General features: G+C 41.5%; 1 protein-coding gene across 7 annotated transcripts in view; it reads left to right on the plus strand.

Annotated features, from left to right (window-relative positions):
* Window positions 1–22,154, plus strand: part of LOC104686420 (sodium channel protein type 5 subunit alpha) — a 215,177-nt gene that overhangs the window by 64,122 nt on the left and 128,901 nt on the right. For all 7 annotated transcript variants that reach the window (XM_039549365.1, XM_039549364.1, XM_039549366.1 and 4 more), the window contains 2 exons: window positions 584–814; window positions 14,324–14,387. In XM_039549365.1, the coding sequence (XP_039405299.1) occupies window positions 584–814; window positions 14,324–14,387 (295 nt within the window). The remainder of the gene's footprint in view (window positions 1–583; window positions 815–14,323; window positions 14,388–22,154) is intronic.

Below are 22,154 nucleotides of genomic sequence, written 5' to 3' on the forward strand. Positions count from 1 at the left end.
TATTTGATTGCCAGTATTTGGCTTTTTTTCTAATCCCAAATTCTTGTTGTCTTAAGCAAATGAATTGAAGGCAGAGGAATTATTCATGTGAGGACAGCATGTTGGATTTGGCACTAAAGTATGTAAAATAATCAGGGAATAAACAGCATTTCCATACCTCTTCGTCTGTTTATGTCAGGGATAAAGCTACCAGAATCACCTGAGAGATTTAAAAGTAATTCATGTTCTCAAAATTCAATGGGATTTAGGCTTTACTGCCTTTACTGCAGCTCCATGAAAATATAAAACACATTCCGTATTTTCTTTATCCATGGATATTTTTGTATCTCGCTGTCCCTCCATCCAGTGCTTTCCCTCCATTTTTAAATCAGTGTTTGTGCAATGCCAGGACTTTTGTCCAAAAGCAGACCAAACTATACATTCATAGTGATCACTCGTCTCTCGTTTCTGATGTCCACTTGCAAACACTTCCTCAAAGCCCTTCCGATTTCCATTTCCATGGAGATTTTCATCATGAAAAGCAGCTGTTTGCAGACATATTTCAGTCTCTCAGTCTATAAACTCTTGGCTTTTATCTCCCTAGGACTGAAGACCATTGTAGGGGCACTTATCCAGTCTGTTAAGAAACTTGCAGATGTGATGATCCTGACCGTTTTCTGCTTGAGTGTCTTTGCCCTCATAGGCCTCCAGCTCTTCATGGGCAACTTGAGACACAAATGTGTCAGGGATTACACCATGTTTAACTTCACCAATGGCTCCTTTTACTTGGATGGTAGGATGTGGAACAACTCAGAGGAATTTCTTAGTGATCCAGGTAAGCTCTTCTTTGTCCTGTAGTCTGGTTTCTGGTCATTTGAGGTTTTATTTTTTGTTTGTTTGTTCTGTGTTGTTTGGGTTTTTTTTTTTAATTATATTGACTAAGATCTGTATGTGAGTCAGCAAAATGTGACTACTGGCTCTTCATGATGTCAATGTGGTTTTGAAAGACCTTGGAAGTTTTTTCTGAATCTCTATGGTGCCTTCCTAGTTCCTGCTGAAAGTACTTCTGGTGCTTCCCTATGATGTCCTAGTTGCATCACTGATGACTTTCACAGTTTTAGGGTGTCTTATATATTTTAAAACTCTCTTTCCTGGAATTGAGCAATCACATGAAAATTTCAGCTCTGCGTATGTGGGTCTGGTTTGCACGTTGTTTCTCTGAAGACATTTTATATCTCTTGCCTTTTCTAGCAAAAGTTCAAAATTTGAGTTAATGATCTTAAAGCCAAAAGGTAAAGCAGAGCAATTCAGTCCTTATTAATCTGAAAAATCCCAAGAGAATTCTTTTAAGGAAGTCTTATGCTGTTTGGGCCCTAACTCATTACTGGGTTGGGCCATCCTGTATGTGACCAGTGACCTTTGGTATTTTATTTATTTTAAGGAGAAAAATGACCACATAGTCAACTCATTAACTGGAATTTTGGTTGAGAGACAGTGACACAGTGTCATGGGGTACCTCTGCTCTGACTGTGTGGACCTTACAGTCCTACATCTCCAGCCATTCACACTGTAAAAACCCCACATCTGACTCATGGAAGTTGCCTGGCTTGACCCAGGGCCCTGTTGAACCAGGGATTAGGCCAAGGGCAGCCCCACCATTCTCCACTGGTGACTTCTGGACCTTCTGCTCAATTCCTCTCCCTGTGGTCTGGGCAGTGCTGGAAACAGTGGTGTTAGAAAGGTTTTGTTCAAGGAATAAAAAGCTCGACATGGGTGTCTTTAAGGCATGATGTGGTTGATGCAGCATTGTCACAAAGCTCTGGCTGAATGGGGGTTGTCTTTGGAACTGCCCCTGACCATCAGATTATGTGTCCTCTCAATGTCCCTGTATCAGAGGCCCTTATCAGCTGAAAGGGGAAAGAGCTCTTGGACTTTTCCTGGATGATGTGGAACCTGCTGATTACCCTATCCATGTTCCCTTGAGTTCCAGTTTGGAAACATGGAGTGAGGAAATAGCAAAGGTATTTGTGCACCTGTGGTGGACTAAGGCACTTCAGGGCTCCTCTAGCCACAGATAACTGAGAGCTGTGTGAGGTGCTGCTTTCCCCTTGTCACAGAGGCATTGAGGGACAAAACAGTGATGGCTGGAAGCATAAAGCCCTGCAATAAAGGTGAAAGGAAGAAATGGAGCTGTGGAGATAGTCTGGCTCTGGAAATGGAAATAGGGTAAATGTGACACAGGACAGTCTGTGTTAAAATACAGATAATGTCAGGGCCAGCTGCAGCATTGCTTTAAATGCAAGGAATTTTACAGCTGCTCCAGCATACCATGAGCAAGTTTATTTATGTGGTCCTGATATGGGGAGGAGGGCAGACACTCCCAGAAATCCGTATAGGAAATCCAGCAATGGTTAATAGGGTCATGAAAATATACTTGCTATCACTAGAGGAGATTTACCTATTACAAAGATAATCAACTTGGTGAGATAATGGATTAAAGTGAATTAAATTTTAACCATGTGGCATTACAAGGAAGTAATAATAATAATATAAATTAATATTTACATAATATCTGAGGATAAAGACATGGTGCATTATGGCAAGCAGTTGTCACTTACTATGGATAGACGGAAATTATTTAAATAGTTAAAGCATTGAGGCAGTGCAGCAGACTCCTGAACACCTAAAAGAAGAGTAGATTTATAAGAAAAATGTAGTGACCTCTGAATAAGAACAATGAAGCCTTCCTCAAAATGCTGAAGAAGGAGGCTTAGCTGTTAGGCAAGAAAGACCAATATAAAGTAGGATTTTCATTTAATGTTTACTATTGCACTAAAGCAATTCAGAAATGGAAGGACTGGCTCATTTTGTGACTAGATGGGATAGTGCTTTGTATTTCATTTTGCATAAGTATTATGGTGAAATGAAGTGACCGTTTAAAGGAGAGGCGCTGACCACAATTTAATAACAGTCCGAATTTCAAGTACTGCAGGGAATTAAGCAATACATACAGTTAGATTAAAGTGTAGGCAGACCAAATTAGATAAAAGGAGGACTATATTAAGAAGCAGAATCGTGTCAGTGTTTACTCTGAAGAAGAACTAGAGAAGAAAATTGGCCAACATGTTGAGATAGTAGAGTTCACTCGAAGGGAGCACAGACAATTACAAGAGCTCTTTGGAGATTTCAAAACCAGTGTGGCTGAGTCACTTAGTTTGGAGCAGGGATGTTAATCTAAAAAACCCAGAAAAAAGAAACCTGAAGTACTGTTAGAGATCCATAATAGTACTTTATAGAAAAAGGGGGATGTAAAGAAATAAAGGAGTGAAAACCACTGAAAACTAAAATTGGAGAAATTCTTAATTCTATTCATCAGGGCACCAAAACAGAGAATTAAAATGAGGTGATGTGACAGTTCTGCTCTTCTTGGAGAGCAAAAATTTGCTTTGGATTCTTTAAGAGTGTTTTTAATGTTTTAAAGGGCAGCAGGGAGTCTCTGAAATGGCAGCAGCCTCCTCCTGTGCCTTTGAACCTTTTTTTGCAAGAATGAAAAAACAAAAATCAGTAAAACCCCTTAAAAGGGTAATACGGGGAAGAATTGCTTGGTGCTGCAGAGGAAATAGTTGAGACTGTTAGTCATGAGGTGTGAAGAAAGATAAGAACTCAGTTTTGAGTCTTTCAAAGCCCTTTTCACTTTGAGATAACTGTGTGCTGTGGGCACTTGCTACAAGAGACATTTTGGTTTGTCTCTGGGACAGCCATCTGGGATGGCCTGGGAGAGCTTCAGGTCTGCTTTTTTATTCAAAACTTACTTCGTATCTGGACAGAGTTCTGCAGTCTTTCCTTAGCTGCTTTCAGCCTCCAGTCTGGAAATTTTTTTCTCATCTCTCTTCTCGATCCTCTCATTTTGGTTTTATATACGGGGAAAAAAGTCAGTTTGCAAACTTAGCATCATCACTGGCTTAACCACAATTATCAAGAGTGGTAACTCTTGATTTTTGGTTGATCCTTGAGGAAATAACCACCACGATCCCAGACTTCAGGAGCTCCTTCCCTTAACTCCATACACAAGACCCAGAGGTGCTTTCCTCTTCTACCAGTGTCTTCACCACAATTAACTTGGTTGAGGTGCAGGTGCTGCTTGGCCCCTCTGCTGCCCCTATTCCTGCCTTCGCCTCCAGGAAAGGCAGAGTACCAGCGCTAGTAGTGGTGGTGTAGGAATTGTACTGGCAGAAGAAAAAACCTATTTTTTCCCCTAAATCTTGTCAGTCCTGCATTGCAAGGTTGCTAATGTTGAGAATTTTGGGGTTTTCCCCTCCTGTCTGCCACGAGATGATCATACGCTGAATCCCATAAGGAATTCCTGCCTGTCCACCCAACACTGCTTGTTCTTGCCATCATTTCAATGGCTTCTGCAGCTGGAGGAAGTGCCAGGAAAGTTGGGAAGAAAGAGGCAAAGCTTACAAGCATGGAGATCCAGTGGAAAAATTCAAACTGGCTCCTATTCAGGTTCACTAAACACTGGAATACAAAGTCCTAGAATACAAAATTGTCAGCAAATATTCCTGATTAGACTGTCAAAAAGGGAAGTGTCCTGGCATTGTGATTAAAAGCTTAATTCTGTGAAAGAAACTTCTGCTGTTACTGTGGGTGCCTCTGGTGTCTCAGCTTAATTACTGAGCACAGTAGTCATCATGAGACAACTTTTTAGTCTTTCCTCAACTCACAGTGGAGATGCAGGTCTAAAATCTGCCCCTTCATGATGAACAAGAGAATTTTTATATTCTTTCCACCCTTTTAAATGGCCCACAATTTAAACAGCAACCTCTAAGAAGGCTTATCAGAAAAATTATTCCATTCTGTTTTTGTCTACAATGAGCAATGCTTACCAGTGCAAACCTAGAGAGGAGAAAAAATGAAGATTAAGGCAGAAGCAGCTCATCCGGTCTCCCAGTTTCTTCTGTATGACTACTCTTTGAATGAATGGATTGAGGGATGAGAGACAGCTGAGCATCAGATAAAACCAGACTAAAAAATCCTTCATGTCAAGTGCCAATGGTAAAATTAGAATCATTCATCTGGGAGAACAGTGACTACTGATAGGTAATTATTTTCCTACCTGCGGTTCTAGATTTGGTAAGAGATTGCGATCAATAAGCCCAAGGAGGATTATTTTTAGACATTAATAATAACAAACCTGGAAGACTGAAGTTTTAGATGCAGCAGTGATTGTATACAAAAACGAAATAAAATGGGAAAAAAAAATGTTGAAAACAATCATGGTTTACATCCACAACATTATGAAAATTATGGGATCAATATATCAATATCAAAGTCGTTGAGCTGTTGGTTATCATTAGAAGAGTTAATAGTTTATAAATACCAGCTGACTGAAAAACTGTGAGCCTAATTTCAATACTTGTAAAGATTCCTGGGAAAGAAGCTCCAAATAACAGTCTTGAAAGCCTGTCTTGGGCTGTGGTGTTTAAATGAAGGACGTATTTGATGAAGTGAAGCTTTATGAACGTGTGAGAACCAATCAAAAGCTATAGGATGTCAGATATGTCACTGGCCTAGAGATGGACCAGTGGGCTGAGTGTAGTTGATTCATGCAGCTGATGATTTTAGAATCTTTAATGTCATTTATGTATTCCATTATGAAAATGGATTATTGACTAGTCAGTAAGTAGAAATCTGAGTCCTTTTGTGAGCAGGGCCTAATGTAAGGGCTGAACACATAAGAAAAAATGCTTTAGAAAAGAACCTTAAAAATATAATTAAGTTATAAAGTCGCTTATGGAATGACAGTCTTAAACCCCAACATTTTCTTTAGACTAAATACCTTGTTTAAGACACTCTGAAACAGTCTTGTTTTCAAAGTGTTCTATATATGTTTTCTCTCAAAATCAGAACCTTTTAAGGTAAAAAAGAGCAACCCTGTAATTTTCCTTAGATAGTGCTGTCCAAGCAATTGATATTAAAAAAATATTAACGAGTAAGAAGAATGAATATTCAAGCTTTATGAACATTTTACTGGGAGGAATCAGCTACTGTTTATATGGTTTAAAAGAGGTATTTCAGGGCTGTTATTTTTTTCTTCCAGACTAGTTTCTTTCATTTCATGGCAGTGATTTTTCTCTTCTTCTAGACTCAAATTGTGTATTTAACAAAGGTCTGGGGAAAAGAGCAAAACAACTTTAAGTAAAAAAATAAAAATCCAAATCAAGATGAATGTAATATCTTTTATGTCACCTCCAGTTAGACCTGAAAAACTTATGGTTGCTTCAGGTTCTAGATTTGGAAAGATGTATAGAGTATGTGAAGTTTTGGGGATTATGTGAAGTTTTGGGGATACCCATCCAAATCATGGTCTTCTTGGGCACTTGAGAAAGGATCAAAGACTTGTGTGGAACAGATGCTGAGGCATAGGTCTGTGAATATATAGAAATGTATGTCTGCATGTAGATGAGACTGTGTGTGTCTTCTGTAAGCTCTGTGCCTGGTGGTTATCTCTGCCTGAATGAAATCATTTTTGTTTCCAGAACCACTGAAATGGAGCTGTATGAACAGATACTCTGAATCTGGATGAGAACTGTAGAGAAAAGAATTTTGTCCAAGTCAGATAACAAATGTAGACAATTTGGGGAGAGCTAAAGTGTTTGAGGCGTTGTCTGAGGTGGTAATAGAAGACAGTGAGTGTTTGATGAATAATTATGGAGGTGGAGGAAAGAGAGAAGCAATAAATCAAGTTGGGACTGGAATAGGTGTTTTATTATGTATGATTGTATGTGAACCAGTGATTAAAACAAGGAGCCTCCCTGGGCTTTCAGACTCTGCTTGTCAGCATGGGATCTATTGACGTTACTCGATTTTAACTGTAAATGTTGTGGCTTTGTTCGAGTGCTGTGGGTCTTTTGATAAATAGCTTCATCAATGCTCAAAACTTAATGCTCTGATGTGTTACTAACATGGGTATTGTACCTGTGCACTTCAATGTTTTAAGCTAAATAGAAAAAGAAAGCCCCATCAGGAGTGCAAGGATCAGAAAAACATAGGAATTGGTAATGTTGAATCCAATACAGTCTCTTTCTGACCATCCAGTAAGATTTTTCTTTGGCCTTGTGATGAAAGATGAAGTTCTTATATTGTAAATATTTGAAATATTTTGTAAAACAGGAGGATTTGTTCATCAGTTATACCTCTTTTGCTCTCATCACTGCTTAAAGAAAGGAGAGATCTACTTGGGGAAAGATCTGGCATGAAAAATTCAGACTAAACATTCTCAGTTTTCCTGCACCTCCAAATTGTTCTTAAACTACAGAATTAAAACACCACTTGGCTTGCACAGTGATGTGCTTTTAAAAGGACTTTCTGTGTGTCCATTAAGCCCTGTCCATGGGCTGCTCCATGCTCCAGGTTCAGCAGTAAAGTGCATTGCAAAGGCAAGAGGCATCTTCTGCTTTCAGCACTCAGCCCAGGTGCAACATGAGCAGAGAATAACTTGCATTATTGCTTGCTCTTATTGCACTGGTTTTAAGGAATAAATAAAGATATATTTTCTCCTGATAATTTTCATCAGTGCTGAATTCCCCCAAGTGGGGTGGAGATAAAATATGGGAATTCCCAGGCTCAATCTGGCCTTGGCATACCTACAGCAGCATCTCTCTGTGGCACTGAACATCCCCATTTGCTCCAGAAAACAATTAATAGAGCTCAAAATATAGATATTTTTCTAATTTCCTATTAACATTAACTATTGGAACTCAGGGTATCCTTATCTACACAGGCAACAAATCTTTCTTTGAATGTTTTGTCCGCAGGGGCAGCCTGCAGCAGCAGCTTCAGCAGTTCAAATGGGAAGTACAGTGAAAAATATTTCCTTTATCTTCAGTTTTGAAAATTCTTCTTTTCTTTTCTCCCCCTCCATTTTCTTAAAGCAAAAAACCATTGTTATCATGTTCTTGTCACTAGGAGCACACAAAGCTCCCTGTTCTCCTTTTCTGGAATACATGCTGGTTTTTACTGTGGTAGTCACCTTTTTTCTAGGATAAAAGATGCACATTTTTTCAATTGCTGCTCTTCTTAAATTTTCCCAGTCATTCTCATTACCTTCTCAATACTTTCCAGTCTGGCAGGTACCCTACTGAAAGCACTGAAAGTGGTATTTCTTCTGCATCATAGAGTCATTTAGGTTGGAAAAGACTTTTAAAGCCATCAAGTCCAACCGTTACCCCAGCACTGCCAAGTCCACCACTAAACTCTGTCCCCAAGAGCCACATCTACACATCTTCTAAAACCCACCAGGGATGGTGACCCCACCACCTCCCTGGGTAGCCTGTTCCTAATATCCAAACTAAACCTCTCCTGGTGCAACTTGAGGTTATTTTTTCCAGTCCTATCGCTTGTTCCCTGGGAGAAGAGACCGACCCTGACCTGGCTGCACCCTCCTGTAGAGGGGAATTGTAGAGAGTGAGAAGCCTTTCCTGCCCTCCAGGAGACCAACACTCCCACCCAGCTTGGTGTCATCTGCAAAGTGACTGAGGGTGCACTTGATCCCCTTGTCCATTTGAAAAGTTATTAAACAGAACTGATAGAAGCAAGCCACTGCTTATCAGTCCTTTCCTATATATTACTCCATCCTGGCTGTCCTGTATATCAATATTACAGTTTTCTCTGATCATGGCTTCATATTACATAAAAGTGTTGACTAAGAATCCCTTCAAAAAAAAAAAAATCCGTCTCTCTTATCTGAATTTAGTCAGGGAATTTAAGGACTGACAAGGTTTTGGATAGGTGAGATTTTCTCCTTCTCTGCTTTACTTCACTTTCTGACAACTGAATATCCCACTTTGCATTTCTCCACTCTTTTTTAGTGGAATAGGTCTCTCTAGTGCTCCTCATTCAGTCCACACCTCAGACTTTATTTACCTGGAAAATACTGTGTATAGGAGATGTTGTTACCTCTCTGTTCACCCTCTCTTTCCATTGTACGTATAAATGTAACAAAGAAATGCAGGTGCAGCCCTCTATTAGCCCACAGATATCCTGCACACTGTCTTTTCAGCTTAATCCATGTTTTCTGTCTCTCAGCCCTTTTTTGATCCAATTTATTTGTTTTCTTTATCACAGTAAGTGCAGAAGTTAGTTTTTTTCTGTTTTTCCATCATCTGTCTGTAATCAAATGCATTCAACCTTTGTAGCAGCTTTTTATTTTAATTCTTTTGTGTGAAACATATGAAAAAATTCCATAAAACACAAAACATCTAGAAAACTTCCAGAGAGCACACTTCAGCACTTTGCTACCTATTCATATGGAGCATATGTCTAAACAAGTGGTACTAAATGTGCTTTTAGTTATATGCTATGCACCCTACAGCCCTAAGTGTGTGGGTCTGAGTGACTGGTAAGGCACAGAGGCATAGAAGGAGGATATCTGAAGATGTTTAAAAGCCAGATGTGTGTTTATTGCTAGTCATTGTCTCCTGTCTCATCTTCCTGGGGATGCTCCTGGACTTGGCAAGGTCCCTAAGCCAATCTGACAGCATCTAAATTCTCCACTCTCCTCTAGTGCACGTCTCCAAAAGCTCCTGATGTGCTTTTCCTCCTCTCCTGATGTGCTTTTTGTTCCCTCAGACCATGTGAGCAGCACAAACCATGTACTGTGGATCTCTGAGGCTTTCAGAGCCTCTTCTAGTGCACGGGAGCCATCTAGCTCAAGAGGGCTTGATTGATATTTTTAGTGGCTTTTTCTCAAAAGGGGAAAATCTGTACTGTCAAAATTGGAGATATTTTCTGTGCTGTGGCGACTGCTGAGCCTGGCAGGGAAATTGCTTCTCTGACTTGTCTGGAGCGTGGGGAGAAGCACTAATAGGAGCCTACCAGAGAGACTCAAACTGAAGGAGACCACTTTCCTCCCACCACCTCGTTGTATGATTTTCTACAACCTCCCCCCAGCCCCTCCATATCTCCTGCAGGACAACTCATGCCTGGAATTCCAGGCTGTGTTTACCACAAAGTCATGCAGTTGCCAATGCTGTACATAAAGTTGTCCCCTTGATCTCTGCTCCTTCTACCCACCCAACCCTCTTGGCCATAACTCCTCCTGTTCCTTTTTGAACTGACATTTTGGAAATGTTCTTCCACATGGTTGCAGGGTATGGAGGCAGCAGAGAGCTGGGCCAGAAGTGGTTTCGCAGGGGAAGAGGGAGGACGGGAAGCAGGGAGAGGAGAGCACACAAGAGCCTTTGAAACTCAGCAGAAGGGTCAGCAGCAGCAGATGCCAGGGGAGAGCAAAGGAGAGCCAGATGCCCTGTCATGGGCTGAGCAACAGGAGAGTAACTGATTATTATAATTATTTGCAACCCCTTTTAGCCAAGGAGAACTAACTGGCAGTGCCATTTTTTTCCCAAGCATTCTCCCCTAATAACACCCTTAATACAGCCTGTTCCATGGCTTTTGTGAGGCATGTTTTTCATCTCCAAACTCAATTTCATTTATTAGAGGCTTCGCCGTGTGTGACACAGTGTGCACACAGCAAGTGCAGCAAGGATTCATTTTAATTATTGTGTATTACCACGAGGCAAAGTGTGTTTGCGCCCGTGGGCGAAAGGGCGAGGAGGGGGTGGTGTCTATTCCCTTTCTGTGCTATGTATCACAACTGTAAGGAGATGGAGCTTTCTGAACTGCATTTTAAATTTGGAATCGGGACGTTGGGTGGCTGTCAGTGCTCTGTGCCAGCCCCAGCGCAGGGAGAAAGTCTCCAAGCAGCCAGCGCCCGTGTGGCTGCAATAAATAGTCCGAGATAACAAACACCTCTCTGAAGTTTTTGTTAGAAAGTCAGCCAGAGGACTCTTCTCTGGGCAGTGACTAATGATATTTGAATGTTGCTCTTTATGCAAGTGTGATAATATAATGGGTTGTTGTTGGGTTTTTTTTAAAATTGGAATTAATTTGTTGTAAGATGAGTGAAAATAACATTTCGGTAGGGCCTTCAAAGGAGGAGCATACACTGGAGGCAGAAACTGTGTTTTCTAAGCTGACTCAAACATTTTTTACTTTTCTGAATGAGAAAGTTTTACTTTCCTTCATACAGAAATGAGGAAGGTTTCTACCTTGCAGTCTATGTACCCTACTGGCTTTCTGCTCAGTTGAGTGACAGAGGTGTGGAAAGCATAAGGTGAAGCATATTTTTAATTGGAAAATGCTTTTTTTGAGGAAGTTTGCATTTTTTTTTCTGTTAATGTGACAAGTAGAGATATTGTGAATGTTTTCTGTGTTAGAATCACCTGTTGTGGGAAGGAGCAATACAGAGATCTGAAAGATATTGAAAAATCAGAAAAAGTGTAGAATGAAACAGACAAAATGGTGAGGAACTGACTTTGGAAGGAGGATATGGCAGGAATAGAATTTGGGAAATAGAAATAGAATTTCATGGGGAATTTGTGTTTTTAATCACTTGCATATAGTGACTTTAAAATTATGGCCAGTGTTTTTTGCTTTGACAAGCGTAGGAGGCAGAGCACGGTCTTCTGGAGACCTTGTTATTCAGACCATTTTTAATTCTTTTAATATGACCAGATAGTTGCCTTGCTCTGGAAATTCCTGTAGAAAAATTCCTAAAAGGCAATGTATTGTTTATAACAGTGACATCAATATTTTAGTAAAGCTGGTAGAAAAAAAAATCAGCATTTGCTTTGGAAAGAATGGCATGTTGCATAAAGTTTATATACACACACAGAGGTGCTACAAATATCATGGTTTTGGCTTAATTTTACTTGAAAAATTAAAGATCAAAAACCAAAAGCAAACACCTAAAATAGAGGGTTTCAGTTTTATTTTCCATATTTGTTTTCCTTTTTCCCCCAATCACAAGCTGAAATTTTTCAGTGAAAACAAAAAAAAACCCCAAAAATTAATTGCAATCTTCCAAGGCAATGAAAAATCATTGTGTTTTCAGGTGGTGTTGCTCAGTTTGAGCAGTTTTTAGAGAGAAAATCCTACTCTACATGAAAAAGGAGTTTCTAGTTCTTTGCCCACGTTAGAGTTAACTGATGGGAAGCTGAGGCCATGGGTTAATATGGTACCAAGGTGGTTTGTTCTTTAAAGCAAGAGTAAAAACCTTTGCTTCTTGCAGCCCTCTGATTGCCCAGCAGGCTTGATTGAAATCCAAACCAACAGGCTTTGAAGGAAAGATTGATTGTTGTGCACATTTTTGATAATGCAGCAATTTGTCTCCTTGGGTATAAAGCTCTAATCCCCCTTTAATTTTTCAGAGCGGAATCAGGGGCTCGGGTCTTCCTCAGCCTGAGGTTTGTCACAGTGGCTGTGGCACCTCCTTGCACACACCCCATGGTGAAGATGTCCCTCCCAGCAGCACCTACACACCAGTTCCCCACCCTGCATTTCATGGGGCTCTTTGGCATCTGCCTTACTGCTTGTTTTAGAAATGTAAATGTTTAAGTCAACAGCAGACAACAGAATTTTGCCTGTTCTTGAGATTTCAAATTTCTTGTTTGCACACAGAGAATCCTTGTCCTCCTTAATTCTGTCCTCAGACTCTGTTCTTATCTTCTGATTTAGCTGACCAGGAGATGTCATTTTGGTTTTCAACCAATACTGTGCTCCAGAATTTCAATCAAACCTCGAATCATAAAATCATAGAATGGTCTGTGTTGGAAAGGACCTGAAAGACCATCTAGCTTGGAGAGAAAGTGGTCTGGTGTGTTTGTGTCACTAACTCCGTGTATCCCAAATAAGATGCCACCTGTCCAGAGAAAAGGACAAGTCTTTTCCTAGAAGAACTGGAGGGTGAAAGGTGATGCAGACATGGCGTTCTCCTCCGTTCTGTGGTGATTGATCACCAACCCTTAACCACAGTCAATTCCTGAGTGTTGCTGTCACACAAGGTGTTTCCCTAGAAAGCCCACATGTCAGACAAAGGGGAAAAGCATCCAATCTGAGCAGGATCTGTGCTCTGATAACTTGTGAACACCATCACGTGCCCCTGTAACCACAAGCTCCTGGGCAGTAATTCTCTCTTGGCATGCAGCAGAGCAGGGCTTTTCCACTGCTCACAGCTTACAGAGAAAGCCACAGCACATCTGTTCGGTGGTTGAGCCATTGAGCATTCTCTGCATAGCCCGCCTGGATAAGCTGTCACTCTTGATTTTTAAAGCATTTCACAACAGAGGGTTAGCCTGGAATGGAGAACCTCTTGTGAGCAGCATCTGCAGAGTCCCCTCTGCTCACAAAGCCTTACTGTGCAAGGCTGCCACCATCACGTCTTAGTCAAGAGGGGATCACGTCCTCTCTGCTGCAGCAAGCCACACCAGAATATTCACCTTTCCTCAGCGAGCAGCACACCTACGTTTTGAATTTATTATGTTTCTAGAGCAATGCTTTTATCTGTTCTTCCCTGCCACCATCCAGGTGTTGGAGATGTTCCTTAGAACATCTCCTCTTCTTCACATTCCCTCTGGAACACAGATTTTTCTTACCCTTTTGAGAAGAAATTGGCCTCCTGTACTGTTATTTACTCTGAATGTTAGACTTGGTTGGATGGGGATAGAAGAAGAAGTGTGTATGCAAAGTCTCTCATTAGCCAGGAGATGCTTATTTCCTTAAGCCTTATTGATGATCAGCCTGGGAATGAGCCACAGCACTTAAACTTAGCTTGCTCCTGAGTCTCCCTTGAGAAGTGTCTATCTCTCTCCATTGCCATTAGAGATGACTACAGTGATAAATATTTGTCTTTGTGAATACTTCCTTGTTTGTTTGATCTTTAACAGCGTGCATTTTTGTTTCTTTTGCTTTATACTGTGTGTTTTCTACGCTGAGCAGAATCCACCAGACTGAGGGAGTGGGCTGCTTTGTTAATATTATTACATTCTGAATTATAGCTGGTTACATTTTTAACCTATGATTCAGTAATTTCTACCACAGACTTCAATTAATATGTGTCTCCTCAGTGTAGAGACTAAAAGTTACAGGATAGCATATGGTGTGGTTTCATTACACTTACAGAATTTAGTAGCAGTGTTCTTGGTTTGAACAGAGAGGGACACGGCTGAGTAGCATTTCCTAAAAACCTTCCCCACAGCCCGTTGCCACCTTATTCAACTGGTCAGATTCAGAATACAAACAGCAAGTGCTTACAGAGATTTGAAAAAAATATATTTATTTTTCCAATTTATAGAAGTTAAAGTTAGCAAAACAAAGCAAAAGCACACCATTCATCTCTCAGTTGCTGTCCCAATTGAATATGCTGGGTGGTGGATGATATTTTCGAACGTTATCATTCCCAGAATGTGTTTATTGAAAAGCCATTTCTCTATTTCTGTTGCAGTGAACTATTTCATAAAGAATGGTACAGAAGATGTGTTACTGTGTGGCAATAGCACTGATGCTGGGTAAGTACTTTAGAAATATCTTCACTTCTGGTCTGGTTTTGTTATATTATTATTATTATTATTATTGCTACATTTTCCTCTAGTTCTGTCCACTTTTCACCAGCATGAAGTAGATATTTCAACTTCCTTGTGTCTAGGCATAATAGGAGAGAGGATAATGACAATATTGTGCATAGTAACACAATCTTCTCAACTGCAGGGAAGAGAAGTTTCTGTGTGTCAGTTATTCAGGTTTAAAACCTTTAGGGGCCTTATTACAGTTCTTTTTCAATATATTTGAACTTCTCAGTAAAAAAATAGTGAAAACTAAGTAACATTTTGGCTGAGTGGAGAGTATTTTAATGGAAATGAAGCAGGATTATAAACAGAAAGCCTGGAGGGACTTAAACTGATGATGAATTCCTGGCTTTTGGCAAAGGAAGATAAACAGATCAACAAATGTCCCAAAAATAGCATGTTTTGGAGCTGGGAAGGTACTCAGATTTGTGATCTACATTTGCACTTGATTTGTTTGTAGACTATGTGTATTTAATTTTCTCATTGTATAGACAGTGAAGAGATCCAGGGGTGTGCTAACATCCTCTGCACAAAGGACTTTATTCATATCCCTGCCATCTATAGATGCCAGTGGTTCCTCCTGCATCCCATCCTCAAGGGCCAAGTGCACTGTCAGAGCATGTGATTTAATTTGACAGCTTCTCATGATCTTGATGGAAGTGAAAGAGTTCAGATAGGATGGAAAGAGATGGGATCTTGTGTGGTCAGAGGAAAATTAAAAGCCATGCAAAGATTGCAGGCTGTTAGGAACTGTAGGAGAAGGTGGAAAATACCTTGGAGTGGTGGGATAGAGGAGCTTTTGAGCCAAATATATGAGAGCATCTGAACCAGGGCGATGGGTGTCTTAAGCCAAGAGAGAGGAGGAGGTGAGATGATCTAGTTCTGGAGGGAGATGTTCTGAGCTGGTAGAACCAAATGCTGAAGACTGCAGAAAAATAGGGTTTAACTTAGGAAGAATTTAATGAGAAAAAAGGCATGTGTGTGCAGGGAGGCAGCAGGAAGATGAAGGGAAGATAAAATCTGAACTTGCTTGTGGACAAAAAAGCAAGAAAAGCCCTGAGGTCCTGGGGAGAGACATTTTGCTTTCTGCTGCCACTGCCTGTATCTGTATTGACATCAGACAAAGGGAAAGCTCAGTGTCAGCCTTCCCTCTGCAGGCCTGGTGTGTCTGATCCATATTGCCAGCCTGAGTTAGACTCCAAGATCCTTGGGCAGCGGGCCATGCTTTCCCCTTTGTTTGTTCCTCGGGAGGTACGATGTCAGCATCCATTAATTAAGCCCTTTGTTGATTGTAATACATTGCATTTATCCAGGCTCAGGCAGAGCTCCAAGGCTATGGGGATGTTTCCCGGGAATCCCTGGATTTGGCAATCTGCATTGTGCTGGTGAACCTCAGCCTCTGCAAACCAATAGGCAATAACACTGGGAAAAACGAGTGTTCTGCACAGCAACAATACTTTTTGTGTCATGGAGTATCCTTTGTTCTCACTGATGACCTGAGCCATGGTGGTGGAATGCTGCTGCTCATGGGCAATGCTGAAAGAGTCAATTACTACTGCTTTGGAATTGTTCAGCTGGTGGGAAGTTAAATACCAATCCAATGTCCTTGGAGTATTTATATATTGGCAGCCTGTATGGATTTAAGGGTTAGTTTCTAGCAAGGCAAACCCACCCTGTTTCCTTCCCAGGAAAGTTAATAAATTGCAGCGTGTCAGCAAAAAGCCATGATAGGAGGAAACCTCTGGTGGAGGCACTGTGCCCACGAGAGAGTTACAGCCTGAACTAGCCAGGGGAGAACTTGCAGCTCCTGAGTATAAGAGGAAGAAATTGCCACCCTCGAACTGAGTGTTCTTGTACTTGTTTTGATAAAGACATCAAAACTGTCAGTGTTTGTGACATCAAGGGAAACCAGCTTTCCCTTTATGCCTCAGTTCTTTCTTCTTCAGCCTTTTGCTGTTTTAGTTAAGTATTTAATACCACTGGGTAAGGTTTGAGTTTAAATGCCTAAAAATGGGTAATAAATATCCCTACTTACACTGGTTTTTTTAGCTCAGGACTAGCAAGTGTTGTCTCATCTGCTGTACATTGCACAGAGTAACTGCCAGTCATCCAGTTCTGTTGTTTAAAGACATGAAGATAATTGGAAAGATGATCCTAAGGCCCCAGGGGATGTGCAAAGTCATATATTCCCACCTGTTGGGACAGGGAAAGCATCATTTACAGGCTGACGTATCTAACAAGTGGATTTGTTTTCTCTCACCCTTCAATGATCAAAGCCAAGAGCAAGAGTGTTCAATGGTAAACCAAAATCTGCTTGCTTGGGACTTTCTGGGGCAGGTTGCACCGCAGGATCAGGGGAGGGGAGTTAAGAGGAAGTAAATGCATCAGGCTGTGGTTTCCTCTTTTTTTAGTAATGAATTTCATGACAAATGAGGACACTTAAATTGGGAACCCATCAAGGCAGCTGGAAGGTGTGGTAAGGAAAGACAGCTGGCAGGGCCATGTCTGAGTGTTCATAGTATTTGTGGAACATGCTTTTGCTTCCAGTTTGGAGCTTGAATTCATCAGCCTCTGGGATACACTGAGGACCCAAAGGAAATTCAGGGAAGGGCAGTGTCGTGTGTTCTCTCCTGGAAAGATTTGTTATTAGACTGAGGGATATCTGTGTTGTGGCCAGGATATTAAATCTTGAGGCAATTGAAAAAGCCATTTCAGTGCATTTTTAAAAGCATGTTAATGACACTCTGAGGTTTGTCTGGTTGCTGTTATTATGGAAGAGTTAAAAAAAAGGTAATAATAAATCTGCTATGGCAATTGTTAGGTGATGAGACTCGAGTGGTCTAATGTAAGAGCGTGCAGTGATGGAGACTGCAACCTGAGCTGGAGTAGCAAGCCAAAATCAGCAGGGAAATGATCATCAGTGGATTCTATATCACAGGCAATCTAATTATCTCCAAGGTGGGGGCTTTATTACATTACTAGGAGGGACTGTTTTCTGAACAAGCACCCAAGCTGCCAATAAAGCAGGAGGTAATGGATCTAGCTAATATTGATTCCAGTTCAGAAGGGATTTGAATAGATGTATGTCACTCAGCTGCAGCAAACATGTCTCTAGTACTTGACCTGGCAGATATAAGGAAAAAACCATTTATTTGCGTTTTTAGATATGCTCAAGCAATCTCAAGAATCTTTGTTAAAACCATGCTGCAGAGACATGATAGGAATGTCAGGGAGATGGCAAATTTCTTAGGTGCACAAGGGCTAATCTGTCTGTGAGATTTCCCATGTGATGCTTCAGAAGCCTTCTTCTTGATTCCTGAAATTTGGCTTTTCTTCATTTAATCAAACAGCACTTTCCTGTTGCTTTTCATTTTGTTTATCTGACTGCATTTTCCCCCTTGATGTACTGCAGGAATTTGTTTTGTGCTTACAGGGAACAGAGTACAATGGAAATAAGAAGTAACTTTTGGAGAAGAGGGGAAATCAAATGATTGTGATCAAAGATATTCTTTGGCTCAAAGTGACACGTGCTTGGTGTTTCACAATGAGCACATTCAGGAAACTACACTGATGGAAAAATTCTCTGTGTGTCACAGATTGGTCAGACTGGGAGCAATGCTAACAGTAAGGCTCTCTTAACAAAAAAAACCAACAAAAAAGTAGTGTATTTGCCGAGTTGTTGATGTTTTTAAATGCATTTCAAGGTTAAATTTAGTAGTTCTTTTGGATGTGGCTGCACTGGGATATACACAATTTGTTTCTCTTTACAATTCCAGCTTCTTCTATTTGATTTGTTTAAAATAAATGGAGAAAGCTCAAATAGTCTGATTTTAGAAAGGGATTACAAATTCTGTAAATTAGCTTTTCAATTTAATCCCCAGTATGTAGCTTATCCAATTTTGAACACCTTGTTTCAGCCTCAAGGAAGGGGCAGTAAAGATCCAGCATAGTGATCAAGTATATGAGAGACCTTAAGGTAGGAGCAGAAGGAAGGAACTGCTCTGTCCTTAGTGAAATCAAGCCCTAGCATCAAGTGGAGCATGATTTGTGAAGGGTGCAGAGCAGCAGGTGACAGCAGACACCACTGTACACTTTATATATTTTTATTTATATATATGCACATCCTATGTGTCTGCCCTACTGTGTGAAAGTGGCCCTGCAGTGCAAAATTGCCACGAATCCACAGATGAGTATTTGTGGTGATAGTGACAAGGGGAAGGCTTGGGAAGGGAAGGGTAGCTGGAAGTGGTGCTTTGGGGTGTGCTCAGGGACCTACAGCAAGAACAAAGAACCTGCAGCAAGAGCAAAGCAGCACTTGGTGCCTGGCCCCAGGCGATGGGACAAGGGCAACACCAGGCAAGAAGTGAGGGAGCTCCAAGGCCCTTGCTCTCAGGAGTCCTGAGAGTCCTGGTCACACCTTCAGATCCAGCGAGGCATCCTGCTAGAGCACACCACCAGTGCACGGTTGCTGCCGCCAGAACAGATTCCCAGAGTGGAGCAGATCCCTGTCAGGCCACAACAGCCCTCCAGTGCAGTTCCAGCTTGTCCCTTGTTGGTGACATTTAACCATCCAGTTTGGTGAGGTGACCAGCACTGCAGAGTCCCCTGCTTCCCCACAGAGTAAAGATTTTGGGCTGCAGCAGCGTGGAATTATCTGTCTGTGAGAGAGGAAGATACATTTCAGCTCTAAAGCATTTCCACTTTCATCCTGCTGTAATTTCACAGGGATGTTTTTCTGCTATGCTTAGGCTGCTGTTTTTATTTCCCCTCCTGCCTGAAGGTTTGGTTGAGCAATAGAAATAGCAAGGAAATTTGTCCATTAGGAGAAAGAGACAAGATGCTGTCAATGTACAAAGTAAACAAGCAGACATGAAAGAGAAACTTAAATTCTTTCTTTTCACTTTTTCACTTGCAATTACAACAAGGAGCTGGCTTTTCAGAAAAGTGTACATGTTTTAAGTCAGTTATGTCCCCTTTGGATCTCAAAGTCAGACTGCTTAATTTTTTTTTTTTCCCTTGCACATGATATGTCCTGTGTATTTAGCTCATGGGCAGGACTAGTCTACAAGATCATACTGACAATGAAAGCAGATTTGCATCATGTCTGTACTGATACTACCAAAAAAGACTAGTGAACAGGAAGGAAAAGCAGTCAGTAAATCTACTTCAGGAACAACAAGAAAGCACCTTTGGCAACTGCATCCTAGTAACTGTTGCTATAGAAACTTTAGCTACCTTTATTCGCACTATGACCTTGATTTTTCTTAACAGGATACATTAAAATAATGTACACTGTGGGGCAAGATTCTCTATGGTTTGGTAAATTCTGTCACTGAGCTCATTGCGTATAAGGGATGAAGGAATGACCATGTGTTGTAGCGCTCCTCAAAGTTTTTGTGTTAGTCCTAACTCTTTCTAAGGTATTATCAGGAAAAAAACCCAAAACCCTTTGTTTGCTTTTCTGTTGTGGTGTTTTACTAAGGTAATTAATACCCACACATAAAATTGCATCAGATGCCTGTTTTCATAGTCTCCATGAGCACCAAAAGCAGTGTTTTTGTGGCAGTTTCTCCACATCCCCATCCTGTCAGCGCGCTCGTTACACATACAGCGAGGCAGCACTTTGATCTCTCTGAGCTGTAGTAACATTCCTTTGCCTTTATGCAACCTCCACGAGGTGATTTAAAGCCCCTTGTAAAGGCTTATCACACCCCTCAAGGGTAGAGAAGAAACATGCTCCGTGCTGAGCGGGAGAGCTGCTATCGGGTGCTTCCACCAGTGCTACCGCAGCTCTCCCCCAGACCTTGGCAGGGGAGAGCCTGGAAGAATGTATGTCTGCCAGAACGTGTCAAACAACCTCCAGCAACACAACCCCTGCACTAGAAACTGGGGAGCTGCACCAGGGAAAAGTGCACCAAGTTGATTCTGTTGTCCTGCTGCTGGCAGTGAGGACCATTGAAGCCCTGAGCTGCCTGAACGTAAATCTATGGTGTTATTATTATTGCTGTTGTTGTTATCAATTGTTTTCTGTAAGAAGGTCCTAGATTCAGGCCATATTGTGCTGGATAATGGAAAATTAGGATGAGAAGAGCTCTCTTGGCTTGGAGGTTTGGCATTTCAGAGGTGCAGTCCATGGATAAGTGGGGTGGAGGTGTTGCACACAGACGCTCCTGGCGAGCAACAGCAATGGGTAAAGTCAGGAGAAAGCCCTGCAAGTGATGTCAGGACTACCTAGCTTTGTCAGGCAGGTCATGGTCTGCCAGTGTTCAACTTGCTGCAGGAATGGGTCCATCCTAGGGAATGGGATACTGGAAGCTTTGGCATGTGCCCAGTGGGATTGGTATGTGCATTACCCTCACCAAATGCAGCCTGATGTGGTACAGCTGGGCTGACAAGTGGGAGAGGCTGTAAAGGTTGCTTGAGTGAGGAGGGGGATGCAGTTTCCAAATGTGTCCTCTTCAAATGTCACCAGAGCAAGGGTATTTTGGAAAGAATTGTGTTGTTTAAACTACTAGAGTTAAAAACGTAATTACACCCCAGATTATCAAGCAATATTAGTGAATTTGTTTCAAACCTTCAGGCTATGCAGCACAACTTAAATGAATTTACCTAGATTCTGATGTAAATCACATCAGCTTTTCTGTTTACTCTGAGCTGGCTACAGTGACAGGAGAGTGAGGGTGGTTTGCTCATGGTGAGAAAGCCTCTTGCTTGCGCATGCTAAACAAACAGAAAGCAACTATGACATCTCAAAGGTGCTACAGGGGCCATGGGCATGACTTGAGGTATTTTGAAGGTTTAGGAACAGTAATAACAGTCCCCATTCCTAGGGATCAGTGGTGTATTTGGAAGATCATGTCTCTGGTCAAACAGCAGCAGTAGGGATTAAATCCAAATCCACTCAATTCTTAAGGAGGGGTAATATTACCTCTTAGTCAAAGCTGTAATAAGCTCATCAGCCACATGAGAGAAGCAGACTTACTAGAGGCTACAGCCTTCATTAGGCAGTAATCTACTATTATCTTTATGATGATAAATTATTGCCCTACATTTTGTTTGGTGGGTTAGACAGAAGATCCGGTGTCTGGCCACTGGACTGAGTCAAAAGAAATGAGAGCTTGCTTGCCTAGCTGCAGCATGGGCTCTGAAGAAGGCACACTGCAGGGCAGGCAGTTGTTCCCCTCTCTGCTGGCGTGCGTGCGCGGAGGGCTCCGATGTCTCAGGCTGAATCCGCAGCTTTTCCATCTGCCTGAGCAAGCAGCCAGTGGGGGAGGCTGAAACTTTTCCTGGATACAAGTCATCAGCATGCACAGGTCAGTGGGTGCTCTGAGCCTGTGAGCAAGCCTGCTCATGGGCACCTCCTCTTTTCTCCTCCAGTTTCAACTCTTGCTTGATGTTGCTCTTTATTCTGAGCATTTCTTCCCTTCTTTGTCATCATCACTTTATTTTTTCCTTTTCCCTGCAGCATATGGTTCAGTTTGCTTGCACTTCCGTCATTTCAGACAATTGGCACCCTTTCCCTTGCTTTTAAAAACGTCCTTCAAATTCTCTCTGTCCGTTTGGATGCTTGGAGTGAGAGCTGCTGGGGGCTCCTGGTCAGACCTATCCAAGACAAAGCATGCTACTGCAAGTCAGATCTTGGCTTTTAGATTGTGATTAGTGGGGAATAGTTAGACCCTCTAACCATGTTTAGTCTTTAATATTGCAGAA

The sequence above is a fragment of the Corvus cornix genome, chromosome 2 (assembly GCF_000738735.6).
Source record: "Corvus cornix cornix isolate S_Up_H32 chromosome 2, ASM73873v5, whole genome shotgun sequence".
Classification (NCBI taxonomy): Eukaryota; Metazoa; Chordata; class Aves; order Passeriformes; family Corvidae; genus Corvus; species Corvus cornix.